At 40.5% G+C, this 18201-nt stretch overlaps 1 protein-coding gene across 1 annotated transcript; it reads left to right on the top strand.

Moving 5' to 3' along the window:
- The first annotated feature begins 81 nt into the window (after positions 1–81).
- On the top strand, positions 82–18069 carry nsd1a (nuclear receptor binding SET domain protein 1a). The gene is made up of 23 exons (XM_041989784.1): positions 82–826; positions 1380–2245; positions 2536–2677; positions 3152–3324; positions 3404–5201; positions 5292–5416; positions 7777–7996; positions 8157–8260; positions 9313–9372; positions 9470–9661; positions 9777–9869; positions 9973–10096; positions 10216–10416; positions 12040–12219; positions 13413–13569; positions 13667–13872; positions 13975–14087; positions 14180–14449; positions 14550–14666; positions 14789–14930; positions 15041–15147; positions 15251–15455; positions 15889–18069. The coding sequence occupies exons 2-23, from the start codon at positions 1397–1399 to the stop codon at positions 16677–16679; spliced, it is 6369 nt and encodes a 2122-aa protein (XP_041845718.1). The 5' UTR covers positions 82–826; positions 1380–1396; the 3' UTR covers positions 16680–18069.
- Positions 18070–18201: the final 132 nt, after the last annotated feature.

Below are 18201 nucleotides of genomic sequence, written 5' to 3'. Positions count from 1 at the left end.
CAGCGACTCATTGTCTTTATCTTATTTTCTTGAGCGCCTAGCGGCCTGTTTCCTCATGTCAGAGCTCTATGTGGAAGGCAACATGGCGCACCGATTTAGGTTTGACCGGAGAGGCCGTGTGGTTACACCCGCACTGAAAGCGTTTTGTTTAGCCGATCTCCCCCTCTGCCAGTAACAAAAAAAGAAATATACTCAGGCCTCAGTCTTGATATTTAAACAATGGCGCGGACGCGCAGAAACTGAACCCGTTTTTTTAAAACGCGCTGCCAGTCATTTGTGATTATTACTGTTTTATATCAATATGACCGCAAGAAACTTCACCTGGATGTCCACGCGCGTGCGTGTAAATGTATGTCTGCGTGCGTGCTTGCAAGTGTACGTGCGTGTGAGTAGAGGGTGAGTGTCACGGCCCTCTGCAGACGGGGGGTTGGGTAGCAGTGCCGATTGGTTGCTGCTCACCAACACAGTCAGTCTGGGCTTGTTTTAACATAACCGAGGGCACTTCGACAGCAGACACAAATCATGTAGTAAATAAGCTGCTGTGGCTGATAGGGGACCGGTTGTGGCACTTTGAGTTTCGCCGCTGTGAGATGTGGCAGCGTAATGGAGATTTTGTTGTTATTTAGTATTTAAGGTGACAGTTTTAAGAGGGCCGCCGCTGATGAGGCGATGAAGTGCCGAGAATGAGAGCTGTGCCTTGGCCTACTACTAGTGCTGCTGCAGCTGGGATTGTGCAGATCTGCCTTCACAAATCGAGAAAAGCACTCGCTTTGTGTCACGTTATCAAACATCCGCTGTTGGTTTTGCGCAGACCGACCTCGAAATGGTGAGTTTTTCACGTTTTTCCACGTGTTGACAGTGTGGTGAACTTAGAGTCGATCAGCCCTCTTTTTTGTGAGTCAGTAGTAGCTTCCTACGTCGGTGTGCGGCTGTAGCTTGTTTCTGTGAGCCGCTCACTGTTTCTGTGATGGCTCAGTGTCACCACCTTCTCTACAGCCTCAGAGCTCCTTCAGATTAGTCAGCGGTCGCCATGACCCACAATCACCAAACAAAGAGGCGATATTTTTTTAATAATCTGTGAATGAAATGTGTGAACGGAGCGGTTGTGTTCAGTGTTTTGTCTTGTGCCGTCCGGTTGGCCTTTAGAATGGAGGCCATGCTATGTCGGCTTTAATGGTGTTGGTGTGTTTGCACAGTCTGCCTTACAACTTTCTCTCGGACTGGATATGAGTGCCACTTTTATTTAATTTCTAAAATGTATCGATTCACCTATTAGTGTGATTTATTGTGTTCTGAACAGGTCTCATGTAGTGGTGAACTAACAGGCACAGCTCTCTTGTCTAACCCTCTCTCTCTCTCTCTCTTTTTTAATCTGACAGGATATAGGCATGACAACATGAATCAGTCGTACAGAGCGGGTCATAGGGTAGGCTCAGTGTTTGGTTCAAGCCAGGCAGAGCTGAGGCCCTGCAATGGCTCTGTGAGCACTTCCTATGGAAACCAATGTGGCATTGTGAAGCGAGGATCCGGCCACTCATCATCTGTGCAACTGCCACCTTCTAGCCTCAAACAACCTGCTTTTCTGGGCTTCAGTCAGCCAGAGCGACCACGCTGCTACAGCCCACAGAGGAGGCCAGAGCACCTGAACACTACACTCAACAGATCTGACTTAGATAGGGATGCCCATCCTCGAAACACCTTGCACTGTCCAAGCCCAATCAGTGATGATGATGAGTTCGAGGCGCCATCAGTCCAGCTGCCTCTGTCCCCAGGTAATGACGACATGGAGCTTTTCCATACTCTGCAGGATGGCAGCAGAAATGGCTTTTCTCCTCACAGTCCTGACAGCTTTGAGCGCTGTTCTCCCATCCCCAATGGGTACCTGCATTTTGAGTCAACACTGTTTGACAGCAGTGACATTAAGGAGGAGGATGAAGAGGGCGAGCACGATGGCAGTGAGGACCTCGCGCCTTTTCACCCCCCTACAAACTCAAGCCAGGACCGAACTGTTACTGAGAGTAAAACCACAAGCAAATCAGGGGTGGACGAAAGAACATACAAGCCTACAGTCTTTAATCTAATGTCCAAAACTATTTCTGAACTGAACCCTACACTAAGCCCCAGCGCACTGCCAGAAATCACTATGAGAGATGGGTGGAGTTTGGGCGGTGAATCAGACAGTGATATTGAACTTACGTCTCCTGTTGACCCTGGACTTATCTCACCAGCTGGCACCAACTCTAACGTGAGTTTAAAAAACTAAATGTTTGTTTTGCAACTTTTGTACAGCCAAAACTGCTCCAGTCAGACTGGGTTATGTGTTATACTGGAAAAAGATCTCAAATATGAAATGCACTTTGGATAGTCTATGAAGCTTTAAAATTTTATACACCAAACAGCAGACAGTCCATCAATTATAACCTAAAATGTCAATTTTAGAAATGTTTTTAGTTGATATGCAGGTTAGTTTTAGTATAGAGCAACGTTGTCTTTTACATAAAATATTAACTTTTTTTTTTAATTTGCGCTGATTAGTCCAACAGTCCAAAGAAAAAGCTTCCATCTGCAGTAAAATTCTTGGAAGGGGACTTGGTGTGGGCCAAATTCAACAGACGGCCCTGGTGGCCCTGCCAAGTCACCTGTGACCCAGACCAAGGGATTCACACTAAGATGAAAGGTGAGGTTTGATGTGATTATCACCTGTGATAGCATGGCTGCTGTTGTTTACACCTTGCAAGTCTATCTGTGAAACATTTTTATCAGCACTGCAGCATCACAACCCTGCAAGGATACAGTAACAAAGTTAGAAATGTGGAAAAGAGATTGATATGAACGAGGAGCCTGAACCATATTGTGCCGTGATGCACCAGTACATATGTGTGTGTGTATATATGTATATATGTATATATATATATATATATATATATATATATATATATATATATATATATAAAACACCATATGTAATGATGTTATAATGACTGAGGTTGGAGCTTCAGTGTGTTGATGGGCATTGATGCTGATGGGATCTTATCCCATAATTGTCTTTGATTTTTACCGCCAAATAGTTTCCCATAACTTGACGGACCACCTGACAGATTAATACCAACCAAACTAGTTTTATAATGTGACCTTTTTAATTTTGCTGCAGTTCCAAGTCCCCGTCCTTGTCGGATGTATTACCTGGAGACGATTGGGGAGGTTGTAGAGCGAGCCTGGGTCTTGGGGAGTGTCATTCTTCCTTTTGAAGGAGGCCATCAGTTTGAAGAGCTTCCTGTGCTTCGACGGAGAGGGAAACAGAAGGAAAAAGACTACAAGTACACGGTAAATAAGGAAAGAACCATAAAATGTTTTATTTATTTGCTGTGAGCAGTGATCTGAAAGTGAGTTTGGTTCTTGGCAGATTCCAAAAAGTTTGCTGACTGCATGGAAAGTCAGTGTGGCAGAGGCTGAGTATCTGCTCCCTGGTCGACAGAAGAATCGTGAAAATGCTCTTTCAGCATCCATCAATGGAGAGGATCGTATACCCAGCCCTCTTCCCACTGAAAAGGCAGTGGAGGCCCCTTCTGTCTCCACTGACCACGTTCAACCCCCATCACTTGCCCCCAATAGAAATGAGCACCATCTAATAAAAAACTCTACAGTTAAAGCCAACAAGAGCAAAGCTTTCACAAAGAAAAAGAAACGTTTGTCAGAAATATTTGGTCATATCATTGGTGGATCTAAGGATTCCTCTGCTGTCACAAACATGGTGGGCCAACTTCATAAAGCAACACGTGCACTCAAAGAAGAGCCAAAGGACTCACCGTACGCTGATCTGGATTCAGTTCCAATGCTGCATCGGCCTAAACGCATAGCAGTTTCTCCAGTACAGGATATAAACACATTAGTTAGCCAGGAATGTGGTTCAGTAAGAGCTAAAAAATCTACAGAAAAAGTCAGCCGATGTCCTGATTCCACTGATTCCTCCAGCTTTTTGAAAAACAAATCTAAAGACAAAAACTGTGTCGAGCTGTCATTCAGTTCAAACGAAAAGCACTCTGTGGCTCTTCTTGCCAGCAGCGGACTGATGACAAGAGCTCTAAAAGCAGAGGAAGAGACTGATCTCAAAGATGCACTGGCCACACGCCAAAGCTCAACAGAAGCGCCGACTGATGATTCTTCTGTTAATACACTTATTAATGCTACCATGGAAACTGAAACATCTCCTAATTTGGAGTCCACCAGGAACATGTCATCACCTCTAAACCGCTGCTCTCCAAAAAGACGCACAAGGAAGCTTGATAAGAAACTCATTCGTAATGGATCATTGATTAAATCAAAGCTTGAGGGCTTAAGTGAATTGATCATGGAACCTGTTCAAATTAAAATGGAAAACATTGTCCCAGATCCATCACCTACCTCACCATCACTGGATACCTTTCATGATGGTAAGGAGCTCATGTTTAAATCTCTTGTGAAGGACGAAAGCAGTGACTCTGAGCTGACTGTATTTAGACCTGATTCCAACTATAAATTCAGTACTTTCCTGATGCTTTTGAAAGATATACATGATACCAGAGAAAAAGAAGGTAAACCTCTGTTGGTCCCGCCATCGCCTGTTCTTATCAAGGAGGAACCCCTGGTGATCCCCACTTCAACGCAAGGTAACCCATTAAACAGTTCCTGTGATGGCTTAGCTCTTGGAATCAAACTAGAAAACGGGAAGTCTGAAATGCCTCAAAATACTCCAACAAAAACCAAGATAAAGAATAAAGAAACTGTAATGGCTGACACCTATCATTGTGAAGTTCTTCCTGTTCAGTCTCAGGCTGGGAGCTCAGACAAGCAGCGTAGAAAACAAAAACTTCCTGCCAAACTAAAAGTTAGAATACCGGGTCTGTCTCTGGATCTGGCTGACATGGCTTATGGCAGGGAGTTTGTCAGTGGCCACGCTGACTTGGCTGACCTTAGATCCGATTCTCTTGCTGCTACTGATCCCCCCGCCAGCTACCTCGGTAAAAACTCAGAAGCGACAGTAGCTCCAAAGAAACGCTGGCAGGTGGTTGAGGAAGCTGCCGAGATTAAGGGAGAAGTAGTAAACGAGGCATCTGATGAAAAGAAGGGCTCTTACACGCCGAGAGCATCACCTGATCTTGATCTGGGAATTGAGAAACCCACAGAGAATGACTCGCATTCCTCAGACACGAGCAGCACGGCAGGTAAGATTCAAGAAAGTGCCCTTTAGTTGTTGACAAAGATGAGAAAATACCTTTTTAAAAATTGTATCTGTGTCATTTATTTCCATATAGGGAACTCGGAGAATAAACGCCTCCGGAAACCAACTAAAAGACTCTTGGAGTCAACTGAAGAGTATGAACAAATATTTTCCACAAAAAAGAGATCAAAGAAACACACCTCAGAATCTCCCAAAATGGTGAGAGGTTTACGATTTCATTTATGTGTAGTATAAATAAAAGAACACAGCAAACATTGATTAAAAATGGTGATTTCATTTAAATAAACTGTCATGAATTCTTAGTGTATTTTTATCCCTACAATCTCAGATCTCTTTATTAGTAACACCTGTGTAATAGAATCAGAGAATCCTCTGCTATTAATTTTACTTTTCAGAGCCTGATATTTTAATAAAAAACAGTCTTCCTCCTAGTTAAATGTGATATCTGCATGTATTGTTCTCCCTAAGAGTTACCCTTATTATTTTATTCAGGGGAAGTGGTAGCCTAGTGGTTAGAGTGGTGGACTTTGGTCTGGAAGACCCGGGTTCATGTTCCCAGACTGGCAAAAGAAGTAAACCACTGTGGGCCCCTGAGCAAAGTCCTAAACCCTCCCAACCGCTACTCACTGCTGTAGTTAATCAACTAAAGATGGGTAAAATGCAGAGCTCAATTTCCCCTTTGGGATTAATTAGGTAAAATAAATAAATAACAATATTATTTTACGTAGATGGGTATGAATACAACACCTAGACAAAGCAAGGCAGGTTTATTTATGGAACATATTTCATGTACAAGATTATTCAGAGTGCTTTACATAAAACATTAAAAGCATTACAGTGAGATGCAGATGAAGCAATAAAAAGTAAAAGTAAAAACAAACTTTTAAAAAACAAAGAAATTAAATAAAAGATTGGAAGTGTGAGGAATTAACAGTTGTGTTGATAAAAGGCAGCAGTAAATGGAAATGTTTTAACCTTGATAAAAAAATAAGAAGCTGAACATTTTAGCAGACCTGTTAAGACTAATAATGGAGGGGGCCTAGGTAGGTGAGGCTTCCTGCTCTACTTCCTGCACCCATTGATTGATTTCAATAATAAACCTGAATTATATGAAATAATACAGCCATCTTTTTAACGTTTTCTTTGTTTTTTTAACAAATCTGAAAATGATGGTGATGCCAGTCGTTTGGAAGTCAGGTGTGAATTGTCATTTAATTACATGGTAGGTTAAAATTGCAAAATATACAAATATATTAGAAACAGGTTAAAAAGTAAAGACTGAAAATACACAGATGTATAATAAGAATATACTAAATAATATAATTATTCTAGAAATATAAACTAAAAATTAACCTAAGCAACATAAATCTAGTAAGTAGACAAACAATACCCAACAGAAAATGGAGACAAAGCGGTAATTTGGCACTGTGATAATAAAAGTGGAAAAGTTGACATATGAAAGTGATATAGTGCAATTATGGCAACCAGAAGGGACAGCGTGACTCGAGATGTAAAGCAGAAGGAAATGGTGAATTGTCCAGAGCTAGTACAGATGGCGAGTCATGGTCTGATTGAGAAGCTTTATACTCTGAGGATAAAAACCAGACTAAAGAGAGGAGTCATGGAAAGAGACTGCCCCTTTCTCTTCAACCAAGTGAGCACAACAGAATAATTACTAGGGACTACTTATCGCTGCTGTCGGGTGCAAACCTCCTATCTCCAAAACTGTCATTTTTCAAAAAATTAAAAAAAACTGTATGGTTTTGTAATAACTGGACATAATATCAAGTTTTGTATTGTGTTTTAATCATATATCTTTGGTTAAATATTTGTAAAGCAACAGACAGACATAGAGGGTGACCAATAGTACTGATTTATGAAGGAAAACAAAAATCACGAATTTTGGACAAAGGAGGTTTTTGTCGCAGTTTACAGCAGCGTTATGTAATAAAAATACTCACACAGAGACCTGATAAAAATCCATCAGGTGAGCCAAACGTTAAGTCTGGTTTAAAAAAAAAAAGAATTGTGTGACACTGCAATTTAACAGCCTGAAAAGCACATAGTCTAAGTTCATCTCTACACAGAAAACACTGAGATGGATTTGAGTCTTCTTACCTCTTACAGTCCAGAAACATCTTGAACACATAGCATCTGTTAGGGTTCATACAAAGACTCCATGCGTGTTTTATGCTGCTTACTCAGTTTTCCAGTTTCCAGCTCAAAAGCGTTTTTGAGAATATTATATGGGACCTAAAATATTTCATATCTGATTCACCATCTTTTTATTCAAAACTGATCATGTTCATTTGCTTTAACATAAAACCATTATTACACCATTATTTCAGATTTTCTCGATTAATATTATCAATAATATTAAAATATAATTGAAACCCAGTACAACTTGGCAAGTGTTAAGCACTTCAGTATAACATTTACTTAGATGACAAAACTTTACCACAACATATGCCTTGTGTTACGCAGTGTTGCTCATTTCATGTACTTTGGTGTTTTGGTGTTGTGTGTGTGTGTGTGTGTGTGTGTGTGTTCATGTTCAGGAGACTTCAGGGATAACAGAGTTCCATGAACTTGGCATCACAGCAGGGACTGATACCTCAACCTTGTCATCGGTAGAGAGCACTGAGGCTCAAGGACAGCTGGAACAGAGTCCAACTCGGGATGAGCTTTCACCTGTAGCACCATCAGTATGTCCTGTCACACCACAACCCTCCTCTGACACAGAAACAGCAGAGAAAACTGATCTACCTCTTGCACCTGGTAAGTGACTCTAAGACAGGGGTGCCCAAAGTATGATCCATGGCCAAATTTGCCCGTTATATCTGGCTTTCCAATTAGATATCAAAACTATTTCAAGTATGTCACACTTGAAAGATTGATTCACACCTCAATGACATAATATGCTTATTTATTTTTTCAGACACAGAATCAAAAGTTCAAGAAAGAAAAAAGCCAAGGAAACAGTCGCACAAGGCGCTGGATTGTACCACAGAGGAAGTGTCTGTTGTTCCTGCAAAGAAGAGGGTATGTTCAATGTTGCCACATTTGCAGATGCGTCACCTGATTTAGATCCTTTTCAGACCTTCTTAGCAATTGCTATCAAATCCAGTGACTTTAAGGACAACCCTTAGCCATTGCATAGAGAGGATAATTGCCAGTAATACTTTTGGAGGTAGGATGTACCCGTCTATAAAAGCACTACTGACAGCAGGCAGGTTTACCATCTCATGTTTGTGCAGCCAGTGTCACGGCATAGAAAGCAAAGCTGCAGCCACCTTACAGCATCTGACAAACATCTACCACCTAAAAAACTTGGAACATTTTGCCATTTCTAACATTCCTTGAGTAGTCATCATACATGTAAATACAACTGAAATCACTGCACAGATGCATTTCACTGGAGTGGATGATGACTTTGCCAAAATGATGCTGTGCTTCTAAAATTATGATTTTATTAAAGCAAAGCAAAAGTCTCAAAATGCTTTCAAAAGGACCACAGTTGTCTCACAGCTGATATGTTTGCATGGGGCATTTTTATCCTGACTGGACGTTCAGTCCCATCAAAAGCGCTCCATGTAAAGTCAGCTGAGTTAAAAAAAATCTAAAAGTTTCTAAAAGGCTTATAATATTTTTGTTTTTGATGTGCCATAAAACCAGATGTTACCTCAAAAGAACAGTGTTTGAAACTCAGTTAAATGTCTTTGATGTTTAAAAAAACAGGTTTTTATTGACATTAAAACTAGCCTGTTAGTAAGCTAAACTAATGCTGGTTTGGATAGCTTAGTAGTGGAACTGTTAAGTGTTAGCTTTCAATGCTAAAGTTACTACAGCAGCACAAACATATCTCATGTGTTTGGCGGACCAGAGTACTGCTCAGAGAGGTGATGTTGCAGGTCTTGTAAATGGACATTTCTTTAGCTGGTATTTGCTGAGCAGACAGTAGGACTTAGAAAAATTATATACATTGTGAAATAAAACACAGATGGATAAAAGCTAAAAGTGTTCCACTTGGCATTATGTTCTAGGTAAAAAAAAAAAAAAACCTTCACAATATTTTTGTTTTTCTTGTTGTCTAGGAACAGAAGCGGCACATAAGCATTACATCAGAGGTGAAGGTGTTGGTCAAGAAAACTCAGGTACTAAACAAAAAGCTCAAATACCTTTGTCTGTATCTTTATATCCTACTAAACAGTAAGATTCTAAATTTCTTTCAAACCATATCATACTGGACAGTTTACATCTCTCAAGAAAGAGAAGCCTGCTCCCAGCCCTTGCTCAGGCCCTGCTGCTGCCTCTAAGCACTCAGAGAGCAGGTCTCCAAGTCCACAACAATGCAAGACACCCAATCAGGAGGTGGAGATGGAGCCCTGCAACACTGAAGAGAGGAACAATGCACACACTGGAACACTAACTCCCAAACCAGAGGTTTGCAAGTTGTGTTGTTAAGTCATCAATCCTGTATCAGAAAGGAAAACAATCAGCAGCTCTTAATTTGTTTGTATGTTGTTTGAGTAACAATAGATTACATCCATCTCTCTAGGTGCTGTTGGTTAGTTTAAATGATAATCTCTCCTCCCAAGTGGATGTGAAGGGGAAAATAGGAGCTACATCTTTGAAGGAGAGCGTCTGCCAGGTGAGATCACATTTATCTGGTTTCTGTTGCTTGGTTTGTGACACATCATCTGTTTATTGTAGGAAAATAATCAGCAGTTATCTAACTGTGTATGTTTTTACAGGTGTGTGAGAGGACAGGAGACCTGCTTGTGTGTGATGGTCACTGTTATGGAGCCTTCCACCTGCAGTGCATCGGCCTGTCAGTAGCTCCCAAGGGAAAATTCCTCTGTCAGGAATGCAACACTGGTGGGTTCACTTTGTGCTTTTAAAGGGGCTTAAAAGCTCTTACTGACTGTTAAAATGTATAGTCTGACACATAGGAGTTTAAAAAGAATTTGTTATTATTCATTCATTTCCATTTTTAGGTGTTTACACATGCTTTGTGTGCAAGAAGTCTGGTAACGGGCTGAAGCGCTGCATAATACCACTGTGTGGAAAGTTCTACCATACTGACTGTATACTGGCCTACTCAGCCACACAGTCGCATAACAAAGGCTTCCGCTGCCCCCTGCATGTGTGTCTGTCCTGCCACAACAGCAACCCTCTCAACATCTACAGCTCCAAAGGTAAGCTTCATTAAATCTGTGTTGATGTCAACCATTCAGTTAATGACTGTTCCATATTAGGATTTATCCACATGCATGCAAAACTACTTTGTGATTTCTAAAGCTGTGCGTATGCATTCTGTTGTAGCAAAGTAAACGTACTTGAGATAAAATCAATATTGTGTTTCTTAGAAACCTTAAAATGGTACTTTAGACTTCTAAATCTACTTGGAAAATACTCAAGTCATGATTTAGACCTACTTTTTAAACTTGCTTACAGATCGGTTCACATGTGGCATTATCTTTACATGTCTGAGGTTATTTCTGTACACGTCAATACACACATTGCTTTAAATTACAGGATCATTTGATCATTAGATTTCACTTTCCACCGCTTTGTGCATTTTTTTCTTTAGAAAGATTTCAGTCTGCTATTTTGTAATAAATGTGGTGAGACAAAAGCAACAGAAACAAAATACATTCAAGTTTTTTTGTGGTGTTGGAGAACTTTTTGAATCAGCACGTCTGATGATTCAAGACATAAAAAGCAGCTTTTTAAGACTCTGCAGTTTTTTTGACAGAAATGACAAGACAATTGAAAACTATTCCAACCAATATAGAATGTGACCCAATTGACTGTAAATGTCTTGTGTATTTTTGCAGCAATTCTCTGTCACCCTGATGCTCCACATGAAGTTTGTTTTATTATTAAAACACCATTTTCTAGGTGCATATATCTGCACAGCTCTCTAAACATTTAGGACAATGAATATAATGCAGCACACAGGACCCACAATCCAACCCGAAGCTGTGGCACTGTGTTTTCATTCAGAGGGTTGTCATTTGAGCCAAATCATATCAGCAAGAAAAATTCCCAGAGGAAACCCACTGCTCTCATGGAGGGATCTCAGCTGAGTAGGTTGGCTGGTAGCTCAAGAGATCTTTATATACAGTCAGGGAATGTTGCCATGTGAGACCAAGACCATGTTAGGAGGTGCGTTCACACTGGCACAAAGATCCGTCTGCTAATAACTGATTTACCAAGGATTCATGCTAATGCCAGGTGTAAACAAGGCCTAGGCTATGGTCTTTTCTGTGACAGTTATTAGTGTTTATGAAAATGTTAACATTTGCAAGTAATTGTGTGTTTTAGTTAATTTGAATCTGTTTTGACTCCTGATTTGGAGTGTAGTAAAGGCTTCCGGAGTCTTATTTGAAACCATCGATTTTTTTTTAATGAATGTCTGCACTGGGTGAGAATGGTACTTGTAATTGGAAGTAATAACTCAGGGATCTTTGCTCATGTGTCATCAGACGCAAAGCCTTTTATCTCACTGGCTTACTTAAAACCTACTTAAAACTTCCCTTGTTACAAACAGCATTTGTTCTTTTAGATTTCAGCAGTTTGATGCGACACCATAAAACAATAGCTTTACAAGGTTTTGGTAGAATTAGATGTAATTTTAAACAAAACCTGCCACATTTTAATGATTTATTTATTCCTGTAAATTTGCATGTATCCCTGAAAAAAATATTTTAAAGTACACCAGGAACAATGTAAAAGCATTGTCTATACTGTTAATGTTACAATGCTTGAGTATGCGTGGATTAAACTGTCTGCTCTGCTATGTATATGTGTCTCAGGTCGGCTGGCTCGGTGTGTGCGTTGTCCTGTGGCCTATCACACCAATGATAACTGCATGGCAGCTGGCAGCCTGGTGCTGGCCAACAACAGTTTCCTCTGTCCAAACCACTTCACTCCCCGCAAAGGATGCAAGAACCACGAACACATAAATGTTAGCTGGTGCTTTGTCTGCTCTGAAGGTGAGTGTGATCTCATGTCTTGGTGATATTTATATCAGACATATTTCCTAACTGAACTCACAGCTGCAGTTTCATTGTTCTCACTCAATGTTTGAAAAGCTAATAAAACACGAACAAGGCTGGTTTGGGTTAAAGATCTGGGTTTTATTCTTTAAGACAACATAATATGGTCAATCATTTGTTCCATATTTTACTCTTCAGAAATTCCACTTTGCTAATCTCTTCATAAATAAAGCAGGTTTTTTTTTTTTTTTTTTTTTAAATCTCTTCTTGCAAATTTGACTCTGAAATTCTGCAACTACAAAGAAATATCTGAGGAAAGTACCAAAACAAATGTCATTAATATTGATATTAAAGTTTTCACAGCAGTATTCACCAGCTAAATAAAGTCCAAGAGGAGAAACATAATCCCCCAAAAATGGCTCTGGTCAGAGGTTGTGCTTCTGAGATTACCAAGCGTCTTTAGGATGGGGGATGAAGCACTGAACACTTTAGATTGGTTGAGCATTCCTGACATTTTGACCTTTTTGTCTCAAGTATCTTATATTAGACCACCATAATAGCTTGTAAAATTAGGTACCTTTAAGTTCTACTGCAGCTTGTAAAGGCAAAGGCAAATTTATTTGTATAGCACATTTCATGTACAAGACAATTCAAAGTGCTTTACATAAATCATTACAGCAGGGTGCAGAAAGCAATACAAGTGCATTAAAAAAAGACATACTTAAGAAACATAAAAAAAAAGCTTCCTGGTTTGACTTTTCTGTTTTCTGCCATGTGACCAATGTAACGGCCTGCCCCACACTCCAATGAGAAACATTGTTGATGCTTAAACAGACTTATTTTGCAGTATTTACTGTAAACAGCAGTGGAAATACAATCGACATTAGGGTAGGAGTCATCTAAACCTCAGGGCCTTTTAAGTTCCAGGTGCTTTTGGTCAAAATCTGCTTTGATTTCCTGCTAGTCCCAAATTAAGTTTCCCCCAACACTGTTTTGAGGAACACTGCAGTAACATTTATGTGATTATTTAAAAAATTTTAAATAAAACTTTTAAAAAAAAAGCCTTCTTAAATGGTGATGTGTAGCCACACTGTCATGTTTCATTCTGTAAACCAAGTTATTAAAAACAAAAAACACCACAAATACAAATCTATAAACTTGTGTGTTTTTTTTTTCTTTTCATTTCATAGGGGGAAGCCTGCTGTGCTGTGAAGCCTGTCCTGCTGCTTTCCACCGGGAATGTTTAAATATGGATATGCCTCAGGGTAGCTGGTTCTGCAATGACTGCAAAGCTGGAAAGAAGCCACGTATAAAGGACATACTGTGGGTGAAATGGGGTCGTTACAGGTAAGTGCCCAAAATTCCCTTCCCATACACTCCGCTGCACTACACAACAGCTGATATACCTATCTATGTGTTTCTGAAACCCAACTGAACGCTTCAGATGGTGGCCTGCTGAAGTCTGTCTGACCAAAGACGTCCCTAATAACATCTTGAGGATGAAACATGAGGTGGGAGAGTTCCCAGTCCAATTCTTTGGCTCCAAAGATTTTGTGTGGACGTACCAGGCCAGAGTCTTCCCTTACATGGAGGGTGATACTCACAACATAGAAAAAATGGGCAAAGGTGCAGATGCAGTGTACAAGATGGGTATGTGTTCAACTGTAAATACCCTCTTGAGCATCTTGTTTGTAGTCCTTGTGCAAGGTGCATTTTTAATGATCTTAAACAAGCTCATTTTTCTCTTTATAGCCCTGGCTGAGGCAGCAGAGCGGTTCAAAGAGCTCCAGGCAGAAAAAGAAATGAAGCAGCTTCAGGAAGACAGAAAGAATGAAAAGAAACCTCCACCTTACAGACACATTAGGGTATGCTGTGTGTTGCAATGTCTTTCCAGTCTGATGCAGTTCAAGCTAAATTAAATGTTCTGAATATTGATGCCCCTGGTTTTGTTTTCAAGGTAAATCGGCCTATTGGGAAGGTGCAGATAATCACAGCTGACTTGTCAGAGATCCCACGTTGTAACTGTAAGGCATCTGATGAAAACCCATGCGGCATCGACTCAGAGTGCATTAATCGCATGCTGATGTATGAGTGCCACCCTCAGGTGTGCGCAGCAGGGGAACGATGTCAGAACCAGGCTTTCACAAAGCGCCAGTATGCACCTGTGGAGATTTTCAGGACGATGTCCCGTGGCTGGGGTTTACGTAGTGTGCTGGATATCAAGAAGGTAAGCTGATTGAAATATGAAGCCCATGGTTTTCAAGTAGGAGCAATATTTAACCTATTCCTCTGACTTTTCCTCTGTCATCATTGTCTTCCCCCATCAGGGAGCTTTTGTGAGTGAATATGTGGGAGAGGTGATAGATGAAGAAGAATGTCGAGCCAGGATAAGACACGCTCAGGAGAATGACATCTGTAACTTCTACATGCTTACACTGGATAAGGTGAACCTGAGATAGATACCCACAAACACACTCCTTTATTGGCAAGGATTACCACTACACACATTTTGTGGTGGAGATGGAACAATTCCTGCAAACCAAACTTGTTTTTCTATTTATTCCAGGATCGGATCATTGATGCTGGCCCCAAAGGAAACCAGGCTCGCTTCATGAACCACAGTTGTCAACCAAACTGTGAGACCCAGAAGTGGACAGTAAATGGGGACACTAGAGTGGGGCTGTTTGCTCTGCAAGACGTCCCAAAAGGTTAGAATGATGCAGTTCATCTTATTTGGCTTTTTTAGCATGATCCAAAATGTAGAATATTTAGCTTAATAATTACGTACACATCTAATCTAATGCATTTTGTGCTTTAGGTGTGGAGCTCACTTTCAACTACAACTTGGAATGTCTTGGCAACGGAAAAACTGTCTGTAAATGTGGAGCACCCAACTGTAGCGGTTTCCTGGGTGTCCGACCAAAGGTAAGCCTTTTTGGTCAATATATCTAGGCCTTGTGCACAATTTCACCACAGATCAAATGCTCATTGGTTCCTTGTTTGTTTTTTTTTTGTTTTTTTTTTTAAGAACCAACCACCAACTGAAAAAATTAAACTGAAGGAAGGGAAAAGGAAGGGAACCATAAAGAAAAAGACCAAGCAACAAGTGACAAAGGAAAGGGAAGATGAGTGCTTCAGCTGTGGAGATGGAGGGCAGATGGTGTCCTGTAAGAAGCCGGGCTGCCCGAAGGTTTATCATGCTGACTGCCTCAACCTGGCCAAAAGGCCTGCAGGTAAATAGAAACTCATGGTTTTTTTTTTCTTTTTTTCTACAGTTGAGACATTAAATATCTTTGACCACAGACAGTGTGATTACAGTTACAAATAAAATGACAGTATACTTGGAAAAGTAAAGACATAAAAAAGAAACTTCTCCAGCAAGCTCTGAATGAGCTATATATTCTGAATATGAAATCTCTGTAGAGTCATTTCAATTTACCAGCGATAGCTTGGTTGCACCTGGAAAAAAAAAGGCAAAATTTTTAGCCTCTCTGTTTTATGAAAGGCCAGATTTATGAAAGAAAAGTTTATTTCATTTTGGATGTATGCCCCTCTAAACACACAGCTACTTGAATAGAACAATTGTTGGTCCAAAATTGCAGAAAAGTCATCTGAAACACAAGCTGTATTATTTGTCCAGATCACTTATTCTGATCTTGTCTGCAGGGCGGTGGGAGTGTCCATGGCACCAGTGTGATGAATGTGGAAAAGAGGCAGCTTCATTCTGTGAGATGTGTCCCAGTTCGTACTGTAAGGAGCATCGAGACGGAATGCTCTTCATCTCCAAGTTGGATGGCAAGTTGTCCTGCAGTGAGCATGACCCTTGTGGGCCCAACCCCCTGGAGCCGGGGGAGATACGTGAATATGATCCCAACAGGGCTTCCATGAGGCCCGGGGCCATGGCTGTGCCCCTCACTCCCTTGCTGGTGCCAGACACCAGATCAGCCACTTCTTCTTCCTCTTCTATCTCTTCACTTGCCAGTCAGGCAGCTCCATCCAGGCGAGACCCTCCTCCTCGTCTCTACATCAACACAAAAACTGCTACCTCCAGCTTCATCCCCTCCAGCAGGTCCTACTTCGCAAGCAGAACTGAAGTGAAACCTGTCTCCAAGTTTGCCTCATCCAAGGATGAGAGAGAAGATGGAGAGGTGGAGGATGGGGAGGTATGTGGGTTAGATGTGGAGGAGGTGGAAGATGATGATGATGATGATGATGACGATGATGATGAGGACGATGAGGAAGAAGCGGAGGAGGAGAATGAAATGGAGGAGATGGAGATAGTGGAAGATGAGGAGGATGAGCCACTTTATGGAGACAGCCTGCTGGAAGAAGACGATGATGAAGACAATGAGGAGGGAGGGGATGAGTATGACACTTGGGGTGACTCTTTGGCTGAAGATGGCGATGATGGGGAGGAATCAGAGGAATGGGGGAGGGTAGAGGATGATGAAAAGTGACTGCTTCATTGATACTCAGCAAGAACTCTTGGTAGACAATGACTGAAGTAAAGGAGTTAATATTTTGGTACCTACTTGAATGCAACACTGCCTTCACTTTGGTACAACATTGCCTTCTCATCTCCAGACAGGAGTGGGGATGTGTGCTGGTGCTAAGGCTGAACAGTTGTTTCACTCAGTCTCTTTATATGTCTGTTGACATGTTTATTTGTGTCTGGTGCTGTTTAGTTATGTTATTTCTCTTAACACTGTTTACATTTTTGGCCTTTTTTTATGTTTTGAAAAATAAGAAAAAGGTGAGAAGTTTCAGCTGACCAAACTGTCATCATAAGGGCATCTTATGTTGTTGTTACTGTCTTAACATTGTCTTTCTATTTACAGGAATGATTGAAATAGTGTTCTCACTGGTTTGTGTTACAGTAAGGCACAATAGTACCTACTTGGTGCTTGTGAGGAGTGCAAAAATAAACCCACTGGAATAATGGTTAGAGGATACTTCTCATGAAAGAAACTGTCTTGTTTTTTTTATTAAAAACTAAATTAAATATTTTTTTCTGCTCCAGACAGGTAAGTCTGAGATACAGGGAAATAAAAAATAATTAATAATTTTACACAACATAAAAATGCCATAAGGACAAACTAAAATTTGGGTTAACATCCATCACTGCTCCCGTGGCAACTAAATTAGAATAAAATGGTAAATTATTCAGTCACTATCCAGTGTTTTTAATAAGACACTGGATAATCACATGCATATGACATATTAATTAAAAAATAATCTACAGCCTTCATACATGTGAAGGGAGGGTTATTTATGTTTGTGGGACAACATCTGTATTTAATCAGGATGTTTAACGAGCAAAGACGAGTTGCTGGTCTCTATTAGGCCCCAGGTCTTATAGTACTTACATTTATCATGTAAAATTTCAAATGTACAATTAAAGCATAGAACTGAATACATCTTGACTCAGGTGCCCTCTCCAAGGCTAGGAGTCAAGATCATACCAGGATCCTTCTTGCAGTTAGTGCTTTTCTTCTGGAAATTCCTCTTTTTAAAAAAAAAAAAAAAAAAAAAAAAAAAAAGATTTAAACACAGGAAGCTTGGATCATGCATGACTTTTGGAGTTTGTGACCTTAAAAATCAGACTCTACATTAGGGGCACAACAGAACAAAATCACACTCTCGTTGAACATAACTGTTAAATGTAAGCACAAAATATTTTAAAAGAGAGTCAGCTGAGGGATTATTGCCAACAGGAAGAATTGATGCTTCATGTTTCTAGGAGAAGAAGAGGAGCTAGAACAGAAACTACAATGGGAAGAGGCTGCCCTTCGATTTGAGGGTTTCTGATTTAAAGCCCCACTACTGAACTTTGGCAGATTTGCACACTTAAAAACAAAAAAAAAAGCTAATTCTGCATCTGTCTTGCATATTGTCTATTCACTGAGCTCTCTCCAGCCAGCAAATTCTAGTCTGATGTTGACTCATTTCTTATCTCTTGTTCTTGTACTTTATCTATTT

The sequence above is a fragment of the Melanotaenia boesemani genome, chromosome 7, assembly GCF_017639745.1.
Source record: "Melanotaenia boesemani isolate fMelBoe1 chromosome 7, fMelBoe1.pri, whole genome shotgun sequence".
Taxonomy (NCBI): Eukaryota; Metazoa; Chordata; class Actinopteri; order Atheriniformes; family Melanotaeniidae; genus Melanotaenia; species Melanotaenia boesemani.
This window is presented reverse-complemented; position numbering and strand designations above follow the sequence as displayed.

Bases quoted from the DNA above. Each gene is read 5' to 3' on its own strand.
- nsd1a (XM_041989784.1), top strand. From the start codon at position 1,397: ATGAATCAGTCGTACAGAGCGGGTCATAGGGTAGGCTCAGTGTTTGGT. The intron at 7,997-8,156 runs GTAAGTGACTCT...TTATTTTTTCAG, and splicing joins TGATCTACCTCTTGCACCTG to ACACAGAATCAAAAGTTCAA. The intron at 10,097-10,215 runs GTGGGTTCACTT...TTCCATTTTTAG, and splicing joins CTGTCAGGAATGCAACACTG to GTGTTTACACATGCTTTGTG.